This window comes from Corvus kubaryi, unplaced genomic scaffold (genome assembly GCF_017639235.1).
Source record: "Corvus kubaryi isolate FWS band 111438036 unplaced genomic scaffold, C.kubaryi_AGA036_p1.0 134, whole genome shotgun sequence".
Taxonomy (NCBI): domain Eukaryota; kingdom Metazoa; phylum Chordata; class Aves; order Passeriformes; family Corvidae; genus Corvus; species Corvus kubaryi.
This window is the reverse complement of record NW_024580668.1, coordinates 7,008,322-7,022,783: the sequence shown is the minus strand read 5'-3', so window position 1 is coordinate 7,022,783 and position 14,462 is coordinate 7,008,322. Positions and strand designations below refer to the sequence as shown.

Genomic DNA, 14,462 nt, shown 5'->3' with positions numbered 1-14,462 from the left:
GTCAGCAGCACTGCAGTGTTTTGAGAGAAGGAGGATGGAAATGAGGACAGATTGTGTTACTGAAACAATACTATTTATATTCAGATTCTATATTAACATTATACTGCATTCATATCCATTTCTGTAATGCTAATTAATATAGTATGTATATTATAGGCAACAGGAGTTTAATTGATAGAACATGGTATCAGCAAAGCCCTTTTCTCCTGAGTGAAGGCATCACCCCATTATATTTACTGCACTGTTTGTCTTTATTTGTGTTGCTGCTCCTCCCTTATCCTTTTGGATACTGATCTAGGGTTTGTTTAATTAATTGAGCCCAACCTGGCAAATAATTCTCAGGTTTTCCCATCCTGCCCAGGTTCACAACTGGTGATGTCAGAGGCAAACTGCCTTCGTGGGTCCGTCCCTATGTGAACGTTTATGACAACTTTGGGCATGCAGTCAGAAGTGTCTCCCTCTTCTTCCGTGTTGCTCAAGAAATCGTAAGTGTCTTAAAAAAACCCCCACAAAATAAACAACTTTCCTGAGTAGTGTTGGAAACTGGGAATGCTGAGATAGGTGAGAGGTGTGAGAGAATCCCAGAAGATCTCAAATTGGAAGGGATGCATAAGGATCAGAGTCCAGCTCCCTGCTCCTCACAAGCCTGCCCAACGTGGAGTCACTTGTCACTTCTAAACGCTGGAAGATTTACTGGAAAGGAGATGTGCCTCATCTTTCTCTGAGAGTGATCTGGGACAGGATGTTGTTCTTACGCTGGGCAGCTCATTAGGTTAGATCACAAAAATAACTTCCTCTTCCAGTTCCTCCTAAAAAAACATGTATTTATTGGCTGGTATGCAAATCCTGGAACTGATACTGGCATCCAGAAGCTTTCTAGCTCAGGGAGAGGTTATGTGTGGGGAAGGATCACACCCTAAAATTGAAATTGAAGCTGACTAGTAATAAAGAGAAATACAAACCATCAGTTGTTATTGTAGTTCATGACTGGGTCATCTTTACTTATACAGCTTCTTTATTAGCATTAAGAAGCTGATGTTCCCTGTAATAGTTCCTTGATTTAAAAAGTAGTATTGTAAAAAGGCTTCCTAATTTACTGGAGAAAGTCATAGCAAGAAATGGGCTGGAAGCCAGAATGGGAAATTCTTTGCTCCCAAAATGGAGGTTAAGATTAAAATAAGCACTTAAAATTTAATATACAGACTTGGATGACTTCCTGGAAGATGCCGTAGCCAAATACAAGTTGTTCAGACTAATTAGTTACAGATGGATGATGCTGCAGGACTTGATGATCTTTTCTGATCATGAGTGAGAGTTCCATGGTAAATCAAAACCACAACCCGATGTGCTTTGTCAGAAGGAGCTGTTGTTGCAGAGATAGCATTAGGAAGTGATTGTTCCTCAGCAGGTCATGATCCTTTTTCTGGTTACCAGGTCACTTAGAGTTGAGCCTGCTTACTGCACTTCAGCTATGTCACTCCTGAGCTGTTTATCCTTTCTTCAAAATCACATAAACCCAGAGTGTGTAACAATCTTTCTACCAAAGGTTATTTGGGCAAAAAAGAGATGTCTTTGGATTGTTGCTGAGATTTTTGGTCACAGATGGAGTGCAAAAGTGGCCTTTGCCTATTGTAATGCTTTATAAACTGCTTGCAGATGCCCCCACCCCTGTCTCAGTGCCCTCCTGGACATACTGGTTCCTTAAGTGAAAGCAATGCAGCACCATCTACTTCATCTGAGCAGATCCTCTCCCTGAAAAAAGCTAAAAACCTGGATGATCATGTTCCCAGTTTGAAGAGGAAAAGGAAAGGTATGTTTGGATCGTCACAGATACATTTTTTTTTGTTTTAAGCTGAACCACGAAAAGGAGAATCAGGAGGCTAGAAACTGAAATGGGAGAGAAAGCAAGAAGAGCTCAAAGACTGATGTAAAAGTCTGGTCAGAAGGGACATAGTTAAGCATTAGAAAATGGGGGAAACAGTTGCAGTTACAGAGAAAAGTGGCAGATGGGGAAAAAGTGTCCCACAGAACAGGAAGAGTTTTTGGTGGAGTGTCACAGATAGTTTTGAAAATAAGAACTGGAAGTCTCTTTCTGCCTAGCACAATATGTCCTTCTTCCATCCTGTTGTATAAATGACTCTTACTCAGTAATCTGTCTAAGAAAACAAAAAGGACATGGGAACAAAACAATATTTAAAAAAATTGTGGATAGCTAATGCCAAAGAATAAGGCATTTCTCATGTCAGATATTATTTCAACACTCTAGACCGTTTACTGGCTTGGAGCAGAACAGTGAAGTTTGGTTAAAGCTGTGGTTCCTAAGCAGTTATGAGTAAGTGTGAGTTCACATTACATTTAAGCCAGTGTGATTGCTGATTGTCACTGAAAGGGATTACTTTGGCCACCACGTTTTTCTCCCTCTCAATTTCCAACTGTGCACTTTTTACTCCTTCCTTTGATTTGAGTCCATCTTTTGTGCAGCTGCAGAGTGAGCAGCTGAGCTTTGCTGAACCAGTTGACCTTCCATCCCCTTGACTGGTAGCTCCATCTCAAAGGATGGGCTGGAATGTGTGACTGGAGGTGAAGGGAAGAAGCTGCATTTCCTGTTTAATAGAGATTTTCAGTTGCATTGCATTAGCTGTAACATCAAACTCACCTGTAGTCACAGTGGTCATAATACACTCCCATTCTTCTGAAAATAGTGACTTTCCTTAGTAACTGACTGTTAAAGTAATTTCACAAAGCAGTGGAAATACATTTTGAAGGTAATGCCTTACAGAAATATCAAGCAGATACTAAGTTAACCCTACTTACAACTCAAAATTCTTGTATTTAAAACCTGGATCTTGACTAGTGAGAATATGTAATTTGGGACCTTGGTGACTGTGTCTTATGGGTATTGATACTGTGAGAATTGTAGGCTTTTATAAAACTTGCTCTGTTTAAAAATAATAAATTGTGTTTTGTACCAAAATCTCTCCAAAACTCTGGAACTCAGTTTTGGGAAAATCCATAAATCTAAAATAATTGAACAGAGACAGCTGCTGTGGTAAGACTTTTTCCCATTGATCCTAAGCCATTTTGAGGTTAAATGTGACAATCACTTAAGGAAAAGTTTGAGAGCAATCTGCCAGGTTGTGGTAACAAGTGCTTGAGCAATTTTAGAAGAGATTTGTAAAAGCAGTCTTCTTATGAAATTATGTAATGCACTTTTGCAAGAGGTGGAAGATTATTTCATTCACCAGCACATATTTGTGGATTGCTTTGTAAAACTTGGAGCTATTACCAAATCAAAGAAAATGCAGGAGAGAATGTGGAATGTTAATTTGTCATCTGTGTTCTGCTATGGTGGCAGTAAATGGAGATGGAGCACCCAGCCTGTGTGTGGAATATGAGCAAGAGTTTGTCTCACCCCGAAGAAAATGTGTTGGGCTCTTGGATGCCTTGGAGCGCAGTGAGAAGAGCAGTGAAGATGCAGAGGAGGAAACTGATTTGCCAGGAGAGGAAAAGGTAATGGCAAAATACTTCCTTGTAAGTAAAAATTGCAGGCTCTAAAGCAAAATGATTCTGGCATCAGGAGAAGCAGCTCAACCCTCTTTCGAGAAAAGCTCACTGTAACCAGCACCAGTAACTGCAAGTTCTCATAATTAAATTGATCAAAGGGTTTCCTTGCCACGTTCAAGTAGATGATCAGCAGGTATGTACTTGTTCTGTGCTCCAAGGCTGCTGACCAGGAGGAGTCTTGGAAGTTAACCATGCTTTCTGAGAGCAAGGAGCTCTCAGAGAAGAGGTTGGTAAAACACAATTTGTTCTGGGTGGAGTCTCTGTCAGCACGTGGTATGAGACCAGATATTGAATTCAAAAAAGGGTGGGGGAGGGTTTATGGATTAGAAATTGCACTTCTGGATGAAAATTTTTGATTTGCCCCAGAGAAGGAGTGTTGCTGACTTGTGGAATATTTTATCTGAATCAAAATTCCACTATCACATTAAGATCAACAAAGCTGCTTCTGTGATGTCCATTTTCTTTCCTCTTGGATTGGTATTTTTAATACATCAGTGATTGGGCTGTGTTCTTGCTTTCCCAAAACCTCTGTTTGCAGTTGTTGGAGGGGTGGCTCCCTTACCTGGCTGAAGTATTTTACTGCTGGCTTGCAGACTTGTACATGGACTTAAGGAATGCCTCTTGCAGCATTCTTAAGTACTTCCCTTAGGGGAAGAGTGCCTGAGGTAAAATGCGGAGGTGTAGGAGTATCTGGGGAATATCTAAGTAGGCCCAAGGACATGAATGGAGACATGTACAAAGGGCAGCAAATATTGAACTTGTGTGCAGCCAAGTGAGAAATGGGCTCGATCACCCATTGGGCTGCCATGACAGACACCGAAGCCTTTTCTTTTGAAAGCTTGGCACAATTCCAGGGGCTTAGTAGCTCAGCTACAGTATGTTCCTAACACAGCTGCAGTGCTTTTGGCAGAGCTCAGCATTTCCTGGAGTCAGATAAGCTGATGGACCCAATGGCTTGGCAGTCGCTCAGGTCCAATTCCTATTTGCTTGTCTGAAGTTTGTGGGGAGCTCTGGGGTCACCCTGTGCTGCTCCAAATTTGGTGGCCTGGTCCCAGCAGTCTGGTGGGTGTAGTCCTGAGACAGGCAGTGGCTCTCAGGCAGCCAGGTTTCATTCTGGGTCCAGCACTGAGCACTGGATTTGGACTGAGGATGGGGTTGGTGTCATTTCCTGTTATCACCATCCAGCATAGTGTCTGTGTTACCATTTTTCCTTTTATCAAAGTTACACTGTACCCTTGTTCTGTAAATCATGGAAGTTTAGCTGCTCTCATTCTGAAAGAATTTGCTTTGTCACCTCAAAACTTCACAGTACAAGAATTTTTCAATCCATTTAAATGACTTAATAGTTCCCCATAATCAGATTTCCTCGTGAGTTACACCTCTTGTAAACTTGTCTAGGAAGCCTTATTTCTGCTGAATAATGCTTTTCAAGGTGGTGCCTTTACATAGCACAGGACTAAGAACATGGTTTTGATAATTTTTCTGACTTCCTGCATGTATCATAGATATTTGACTTGCTGATTATGTTCCAATTCTTCATTCCCTTACGTACAAGGAGTTTCGGGCAGGAAAGTGAAGGACAGTATGAGCCACCAGTTACACACAGGTGTATGTACACTCTCAGGCTGCCCTGGAACAGTCTGCTGTGAGTCCAGCTTTGCTTAGGCAGGCATTTGTACCCTCAAGACCAACTTTATCTTTAATTTCTTCTGGTTTGGTCTCTCTGAGTTGTCCGGTAAATTTCTACCCTCTAGAAACAGGTATGTGTCCAGGCTCTGTGACAGTAATTCAGGTTGGACTTGTTTCACTGTCTTGAATGGTGTCACAAACTGGATTACCAAGTTTTACTGCTGGAAATACCTAAATTAAATGGACAGTAACTTCGAAAAGCATTTTTTTTTACCTTACTTTCTTTTTATCTTCACAGGCGCATCGTCTGTCCACACTTTCCCTTCAGTATGAGAAGAGATTAACGGATGAGCAGAAAGGAGGAAGGAAGAAAATAAAGCTAGTCAGCAATACAGTATGTGTTTCCCTGTGTCTGTGCTATCCCTTTGATCTGTAGATTGGTTTAATTTGAACTGGAAATTTCCAGGCAGACAGATGACTGATGACAGAACAAGTATGTTTTTTCTCCAAATTGTAAATATTCATCAGTGCACATCTGAAGTCTATTTGTCATGCTCTTTCCCAAATCCCGATGTCCCAGACCAAATCAAGCACAGGTCCACATAGGGCTTGTAGGTGAAAAGAATTTTCTGACACTGATTGCTTTGTGAGCAACTTGATCAGGTGTGGTTGGGTGGTTTCCTTCTTTTTGATTAGAATGGAATAGTTCAGTTGGGAGGGGCCTGCAATGATCAGCAGGTCCAGCTGCTGTGGTAGAGCCTCAGATGGTTTAACTGACTGGTTTTGGGTAAGGGATCACATCCTACCCCTCCTGAGGTGGGTCATGGTTGTGTGTTAGCTCTGCAGCTGTGCATTATTGTTTTGCCCTGTCTCCAAACCCAGTTAACTCATTATGCAGCTATTTGCTTAAGAATCACAATAAATTCAGGAGAATTCCCTGGGTGAGGTGTGTGCCAGTAGTTGTCCAAGGTGCTGTCCTAACCGGATGTTCCCTGTGTCAGTCAGCTAAGCATCTGGCAAACGAAACTGATCCTGAAGCTGAGATACAATACCAGAGAGAAGAGAACAGGTTCATGCAGATTGTTGTGTTTGCAGTTTGTTGCTATCTGATGTCATGATGAGTCACCTCAGCCTCCAGCTTTGGAGTAAATGTCTTTTTGTTATCCCTTCTCCTAAGAGTAGAATTGTGCAATGGTACTTCGCTTCCTTCTCTAGGAATTTTTCCCTGAAGCTGCCTGTTTCGTCAGTGGGGAAGGTGAATAATACATGAATTATGGGGGTGCCTGCCATAATTGCAACCTGTTAGGTGAAAGTATTCGTGCTTTAGTGGTGAGCACAGTGGTGCTGCTGGCTGGGCTATTGGACTTGATGATGTTAGAGGTCTTTTTCAACCTCAGTGATTCTGTAATTCCTTTCATTATCCTATGTGCTGCTGGTATTGTAAACATATTGCTCCCACCTAAAATCACGTGAAAGTCACTCCTCAAGTGTTGCTTTTTACTGAGGAGCCTTTCCTGCCTTGCAGCAGGACCGGAGAGCGGAGCCTGCGGAGCCGAAGAAGGCACGGGCCACGTTTTACATCGCCACGGTGAAGGACACCCTGAGCCAGCAGAACTATGAGCTCTTCTCCAAGGCTCTGCAGCAGTACAAGAAGACAGATGACTTCCATGCCATGCTGTCCCAAATGAGCTCCCTCTTCATAGAGGATGAAAAAAAGCACGTTTTGCTGCGAGGTACACTCAGAGTATCTGTGTATCCCTGGTATATTTGTGTACGTGGCTTTTGTCTTTTAAACAGACTTGGATACTTCAGAAGTGTTTTCGATGTGAAGTGCAGCTCAATTAGAATGGTTCATCACTTTATATCCCCAGATAACAGAAGACTCTCCTCAGTCTAATTATCATGTGTTAGCTCACATCTTGATTTGAAGAAAATCATATTCCATGGAAGTTTGTGTTATGTTAAACTTAGTCTAAAAGTACAGTGACTTATTCCTGGTAGTTTAGGAGACCAAGAGCGTGGTGTGTGAGTAGGAGAGATGCCTTGGTAAGGGTTCTGTGCTAAAACAGTAAATAGACAGAATATACAGAGAAATTTTCTGTTTAAATAATTGTGAGTATAAAACAAAGGGTCTGGGCAAACATGGATAGTTACTGCATTAGCTGGTTTCTTAGTGGCTTTTAACAGTGGTACTGACAGGAACTGAATTCCCACCAAGATTTTTTTCTAGTTTAACAGTATTTTCTGTGTGACTTTTCATTTCTCTCACAACTTGTGAACAAATGGACGGATTTCTCTGTGACTCTTTCATCAATTGAAATAATAAAAGCCAAGTTATGCATCTTGTAAATTGCTTCAGGTAAATTCTAAGGTTAAAGAATGGGAAGCTCAGTTTGTTTCCCAATTTTCAACTATCTACATAAATAAGAAAATATTTGATCATCAAATCAAGGTCTAAGTCTAGTTTTGAAAACTGTCAGGCACCTGAAACCTAAAGTTGATTTGATGTTTAGGCTTGGCCAGCATTTTGTGGTAAGTAAGTAACATGCGGTGTAAAGTTAACAGTTAATCGGCTATTTAAAGTATCAGCCTAGCAGTTACTTGGATTTCATGATTTATGAGGCACCTCAAAGCCAGCTTCACTGAGAGGTGAGTTACTTTGTATTTACAGTGGAAAAAATGACAGTTTTTACTTACTGGTGATATTAATGCTCAGTGTTTGCATGATGGCTGATCTTTGTGTAATTTGTAAGTGTGCTTATTGTATAAATATTAGGTAAAAAGACCTAGATTTTAATTTATTTAGTTGCACCTTTTTATCGAACCTTCAAGTTCTGCTGTTGCAGGTTTTGGTAGCATTTACTGCCTGTTGTGGATTGATTTTTTTTCTTTCTTTCCTTTTTTCCCCCCTTTTCCCTCTCTCTGATGCAAGATTTTTACCAGTTTGTACGACCCCAGCATAAAAAGCAGTTTGATGAAGCGTGCTGCAATCTGACTGGAGTGGGCTGTGGCTACAAACCTGAGCACAGCCTCCCACGGGAGGAGAGGGAGATCCTGGCCAAGAGAACGGGTGAGGAGCTTGGTTCAGTTGTATCATTTGAAGGAGAAATGTCCTTTTTCACCCAGTCATAGAGCAGGATGTGTCTGACATGTAGAAATGCAAGGAAATTCCATTTAATCAATACTGAGCTAAGTCTCTGCTCTTCATGATCCTTTTGCCTTCCCTTGAGCTGTGCAGATGCCTGAGCACTGGTTACTGCAGGGTTAATAATGATGTTATTTTGTTTCAAAAGGGGATTTTACTGATGTTTAAATCATTTAGTCTGGGGAATTCAACAACTCTGCGTGTGTGTCGTCTTTGCTGCCCACTTAGTGCCACCAGAATTGTGAATAGAGGGTGATTTGTGTCCTCACAGAGCTTGTGAAATCTGGAGCAGTAAAGTTCTAAAAAAGTGGGGTGTTAGCTCATCATCAGAGAAATAAATCTGTGTGGAATCCCAGACTGGTTTGGGTTAAAAGGGACCTTAAAACTCATCCCAGTCCAGCCCCCTGCCATGGGCAGGGACACCTTCCACTATCCCAGGTTACTCCAAGCCCCCTCCAACCTGGCCTTGGGCACTTCCAGGGATGGAGCAGCCACAGCTTCTCTGGATTGCTCAGGTGCTTTCAGCACAGGATGTCATACTTTGAAATGCACCATTCCGTGTTCATTCTTCCCTAAATTCACTGTTAATGGACTGGTTTGATTTAACAGAAGAAAAACAGAGCCATCAGAAAAGCACATTCTCCAAGGCCTCATGTGCTCAGCTGAACCCTGGGCTCCACCTGAACCAAGGAGGATCCCACTTGGCAACAGGACTGAATAGTGCAGGTACCCTCCATGTTTAATAAAGCCCCAGTCTATTCTGGTTTATTTCATCACTGTAAGTTCTCCTGGGGCAAACCAATGTTCTTTGTGCTCACCTAGCACAGTGGCTCACTCTCTGTGGGTGGGAGTGGTGGTAATTCTGAATTTTCAGCAAGGATTGTGCAAAACAGAACACAAAAGTCAATAAATCAAGGTGTATGTGAAAGAAAGCAGCTGAAGCCAGACATTTGTACTAGAGACTGAGCTGGGAAAAGTGGGAGTTGAGCACAGGTCTGCTGGGCTTCCTGTTTGCCCAGGGTCCATGAAAGGGAGCCAGTTAAGGAATGTGAGTTTAGATTACATCAATGTGAATTCACGTATGAAGAAGCTGTTTCATTTTGTTCTTGGTGTAATATGTACACTCCCTCTGTGGACCGCCTGCTTTTTCTACAGAAACAGAGAGTATAAACGTAATCTCTGTGTGCATCCCTCTAATCTCACTCTCTCCAGTATTTATCTTCAAACTCATGGGCTTATTTATTATTTAATTATGAGTTTTCCAGAGAACAGCTGGGAATTTTTGTGTTTCTCGCAAGGAAATGAGTAGGATCGTTGGACAGCTTAGAAGTCTTTCTTTAGAGGACAAAGAATACTCAAAGGCTAATCCTCTCCTTAAAAAAACAAGCCAGTTTCCTGGAAGACTTTAAATGCTTTTCAAGTGTGAAGCCATATTGTTTCTTTTGATTTGTTTTTCCATTTTCTTTTGTATTTTAAGAATATTTGAATAAAGCAGAATCTTTAGCAATTATCTTGTCCCAGAACCATTGGAATGGTTTCATAGAAACTTGTTTCTACTAAAAGTAATTGAGCAAAGAATAGGAATAAATGGATATGTTATTTCTGTGGCTCACTCATTAGGAAGAGAATGCTTCTGTGGAAATATGAGAAAGCTCTAGGATATGCAATAAAAGATATTGATTATAAAATTCACACCCAAGTTTTTCCTCCTCCAGCAAATTGAATGAAGCCTCTGTTTTGAAACTTAATTCTCTTTATCATCCAATAAAGAACTTTTAAAGGTCCAGATACCAAAAGATATGGCAGGTTAATATAAATCAGTTTCTTATCATATCCTTCATCCATATTTGCATGCCTGTAATATGCAAACCAGACCTTTTTTTTCCTCAAACATAACAGCAATCAGAGAGTTACATTGTAAATGAAGTTCACTTGGCATTTAGCAGGATGTTCCAAGCTTCTACCTTTTGCTGACCTACATTGCTCTTGTGCTCTTTTGAGTGTTATTTCAGGTTAGATAGTATATCTGGACATTGTTTTCCTGTTGGGAAACAACCCCCCCCCCTTTGTCTGCTCTTATTGTTAAGGGGTGAGGAATCTGTACCTTGAAATTGCCCATTTCAGGCCAGCAGAGTTGGTTAACCCATCTGTTTAAGATGCTTCTACTCCTTCAGTGGAGCACAAAACCTGATTTATTGCTGACCTCCATGCCCCTTTTGCTCAATCCCTAGTGACCTTCTGACACATTTCTCCATTTTAAATGATCAAGAAACTCCAGAAGATGCTATAAGTGATCTTCAGAATTATTTTGCTCTGTTGCCATTTCCAGGAGCAGGTCTGGCCATGCCAGAGGGAGGTGCACGGGTAGGTGGGGTTGGCTTTACCACTTCGAAGTAGTTCAGGAATTCCCTTCAGATGAGATGAGAAGTGGATATGATGGGGTGACCTGTTTGTCTCTGTTCCTCATCAAGCCCTGCTTATGCATTTTGTCTCTCAGGGCAGAATGCCAGTGCAGCTCCAAGGAAAGAGGCTGAAAAGGCTCCAGGCTCCAGGAGAGAGCATCACCAGGCCCTCAGGACTGCCTATCTCAATGATGTGCAGAGGGCTTTGGACAAAAGCACCTACAGCCAGTTCTACGAGGCTCTGCTGGCTTACAAGAAGACGGATAATTACGATGCCATGGTGTCGGTGATAGCAGCCCTCACCACGGAGAGGCCGCAGGACTTCCATCTCCTACAGAGTAAGGGATTTTTTTTTTAAATCACTTTTATTTATTTGAAAGGAAAGTGTGGGTGCTGTGATCTCATGTGAGGTCTCACCTGGTTTAGCAACCCAGATCAGTGGAGCAGCAGGAACAATGTGTTCACTGAATGCCATTCAGAGAGCAAAAAATGTCAAGGTTATAAAGTGTTATCTCTGTTAGAAATTGTCCATTAAAAACATTACACAAGATCTCAGTAATTCCAGTCCTTATCTTCATCCTGGCTAACTTCAATCATGCTTCCATGACTGTTTTTTCTCCTCAACTACTACAATTGCTCTTTAGAAAGGACAATGCTGACTATTGAACTGACTCAATTTTATTCCCGTGACCAGTGATTGCTATACTGCTGATAAGTTCTTAGATCACTTCCAGGTCTCAGGATAAACAATCAGACTTTTGATTCACTATTCTTCTACAGAGCTTCACCTGGAAATAGTTATGGAACTATGTCATAATTTATTTTCTCAGAAGTGCTTTGTTTTGTTTTATTTTCCTTTTATGGGTTTAGTGATGGAAGGATTTAGGGAGCTACAGGTTTTAAAAATTTGAAATTGGCCTTAATTGTTTAAAACAAGAAGAAGAGGAGGCATTATATGCTGGTCCTGATTGCGTCAATGGTGACAACTTGTGTGACATGACACCTCAGTTCCACCTTCTCCCTGTCTCTGGGGTGACTTTGCTGCCGGAAATGATGCATTTGGTGTATCCTGAGGAATGCTGATGGAATTTTGTTTGTTATCTTTAGCATATAACAACAAATATTCCACTGACCTTGAACAGATACCATAGTCTGCAAATTGTGGGAGAATACCCTTTTTCTGGTGCATTGACTAGTTAGGTTAGTCTTGGCAAAGTGGAGAGTGGGAGGGAAATGAGCTGTGTGGCACTGAGTCATAACCTCCCCCTGAGCATTCTTTCAGTCACTGTCTCTACTGAGCAAATGTTTTGACCTCAGACAACTTCGTGGTAGAATTGTCTGTGCTTGGCAGTAAGTCATAATTGGAGTTTTTTAGAATTTCTGTATGTGTGTTGTGAATCCTTGTCAACCAAACAGTAACAAGAAACTTCCTGAGAGTCTTTCTGGATATTGTGTGTATAGCTGATCTGCTTAGATCACTTGTCAGGTGAAGGGCTGGGGCAGGTTGTTTATTCTGAGCTGTAGAGAGTGGAAGAATTTCAAGATAAATTGAGGTTATTTTCAATACTAAATACTCATCTGCCTTCTGGCAAGGAAAACCCTGTAATTATAAAAATCACGAAAACGTCAAGTGTTCCACTAAGCCAAGGATACTCTGAGGAATCTGGCTGATATTATTCAGCTTCCAAAGAATTTCTTCCCTCCAAAGCAAGGACTCTTCCATGGTCAGGCAGTGATTTTCCTATGCATTTGACTGTATTTTCTTTTGGCCAGGGTTTTACATGTTTGTGCGTCCTCACCACAAAGAGCAGTTCAGAGAGCTGTGTAAGGATTTGACTGGAATGGTCTGTGGCGATGGAGAGAAGCAACCACAACAGTTGGAGCAAAGTGAAGGGAAACCCCAGAGCTTGAAGAGCTGCACAAAAGGGATCAGCCACGTACAAGGTGGGGAATGAACAGCTGTCTGAAGTCTAGAATCTTATTTATAATTATGATGAGTAGTGCACAACAGCCTTAGAATCATAGACTGGCTTGAGTTGGAAGGGACATTAAAGCTCACCTAGTTCCACCCCCTGCCATGGGCAGGGGCACCTTCCTTAGACCAGGTTGCTCCAAGCCCTGTCCAACCTGGCCTTGAACACTTGGCAGCCACAGCTTCTCTGGGCAATCTGTGCCAGGGCCTCCCCACCCTCACAGGGAAGAATTTCCCCCTAATCTCTAATTTAAACCTGCTCTCCTTTAGTTTAAGGCCATTTGCCCTTGTCCTATCACTCCCCACCCCTGTGGAAAATCCCTCTCCTGGGCTAGGGCCTCCCTGGACCTGAGACCTGTCAAGGAGAATCAAAGCCATTGGTTATCTCTAAATCGGGTTAAAAAAAACCCAACTCAAACAGGAGTAAGATAAAAGGTAACATGAGATAGGGAAGTGGAAGGAAACAAGGAAGAAATAGTTATCCTTCTGCCATGTTTAAGCTGCGAAGTGTGTTAAGGGGGAAGGCAGAATTTTTCCAGCTAAGTGGGGTGGGAGTGGACATGGATCAGGGTCCACTCTGTAGGAAGAATTTCAATAGAACTATTTCAATATAAAGGGCCTCTTTCAGTAATATTGAAATTTTTAGTATCTATCAGAAACCTCTATTGCCAAGCAGTGTGACATAAAAAGTAGTTCTTCAAATTTGTTTTTCTTCTTACGCAATGACAACAGAGTGAATTTACTGCTGGCTGTCTCTTGCAGAGTCTGTGTGTTGTGTTCTGCATGATGCAGGTTTATACACTGGTTTTCTCTTTTTCTCTCCAGATGCAGCCCCTTCTAAGGGTGGGGCACCAGAGAAAATTCAGAGTAAGATTTCCTCCTTCTGCTTTAGCCAGAAAAGTGAACTTGAGTTGCCAAAGACTGAAGTGTCCAAAGAAATCAGTAACATGAGAGCACCCACAGACTGTGGAGTTGTGCCCATCTTTCCCCTAGAGATGGAACCAGAGTGTGGTAGGTACATGGGAGGTTTGGGATGTAATTTTCTAATACTGGGGAATAAAGATAAGTTACAGAAATGAGACCAAGACTGATGGTGTATGAAACCACAGGTCCGTGCCTGTATTTGCTCAGGTGCAGTGTCCTTAGTGTGGTTTGCTGAGTTGAATCTGTACTTTCGGTGCCTTGCATGTGCTCTCAAAGTGCTTCATTGTCTTCATCACAATGCTGTAATAGTTTCCTGAGAACTTAGGGATTTTTTTCTTGACAACTTCCTTGTAAAGGAAGGATGTAACCCGAGTTCCTACTGGGATCTGAAGCACCAAGAGACTGTGAGGTCACTTGAAAGAAATGATGTGGCAGGGCACTGTTGAGGTAGTTCATTACACTCATGGTCATTGTTTTCTGGGCTGCACTGGAAGTGTGGATACATGAGGATTTCGCAGGTGATTACGGGAATTTAGTCATTTCCTCCCTCTCTTTCTCTCTTCCCCTGTCCCCACCTTCCCCTCTGTTTTAGGAAGATTCCACTGCTCTAACTGCAAATCTGAGGATGATGTGCCTTTTAAGTGCCCATTATGCGACTTCGCTTGCTGCAAAACATGCTGGGAGCAGTTCTTAAAGGTTCTCCTGTTCATTGGTTTGGTTTTTTCCAAAAGTGCCGGGGAGTTTTGTGCTTTTCAGGAGAATGATGTGAACAAGCCTGGAATCAGAATTCTTCTGTTTCCAGAAAGAACACCCAAATGCTGATGGA

General features: G+C 41.9%; 1 protein-coding gene across 3 annotated transcripts in view; it reads left to right on the top strand.

Annotated features, from left to right (window-relative positions):
• The window catches only part of RTEL1 (regulator of telomere elongation helicase 1), a 45,684-nt gene that overhangs the window by 24,648 nt on the left and 6,574 nt on the right, over positions 1 to 14,462 (top strand). Inside the window, exons 25-35 of one of the 3 annotated variants that reach the window (XM_042047718.1) lie at positions 362 to 485; positions 1,657 to 1,810; positions 3,356 to 3,510; positions 5,492 to 5,587; positions 6,722 to 6,926; positions 8,126 to 8,263; positions 8,948 to 9,064; positions 10,836 to 11,078; positions 12,514 to 12,684; positions 13,538 to 13,723; positions 14,229 to 14,332. In XM_042047718.1, coding sequence (XP_041903652.1) covers positions 362 to 485; positions 1,657 to 1,810; positions 3,356 to 3,510; positions 5,492 to 5,587; positions 6,722 to 6,926; positions 8,126 to 8,263; positions 8,948 to 9,064; positions 10,836 to 11,078; positions 12,514 to 12,684; positions 13,538 to 13,723; positions 14,229 to 14,332 — 1,693 coding nt within the window. Of the gene's footprint in view, positions 1 to 361; positions 486 to 1,656; positions 1,811 to 3,355; positions 3,511 to 5,491; positions 5,588 to 6,718; positions 6,927 to 8,125; positions 8,264 to 8,947; positions 9,065 to 10,835; positions 11,079 to 12,513; positions 12,685 to 13,537; positions 13,724 to 14,228; positions 14,333 to 14,462 lie in introns of all 3 variants that reach the window. The other 2 variants (XM_042047707.1, XM_042047728.1) reach the window with 2 other exon arrangements.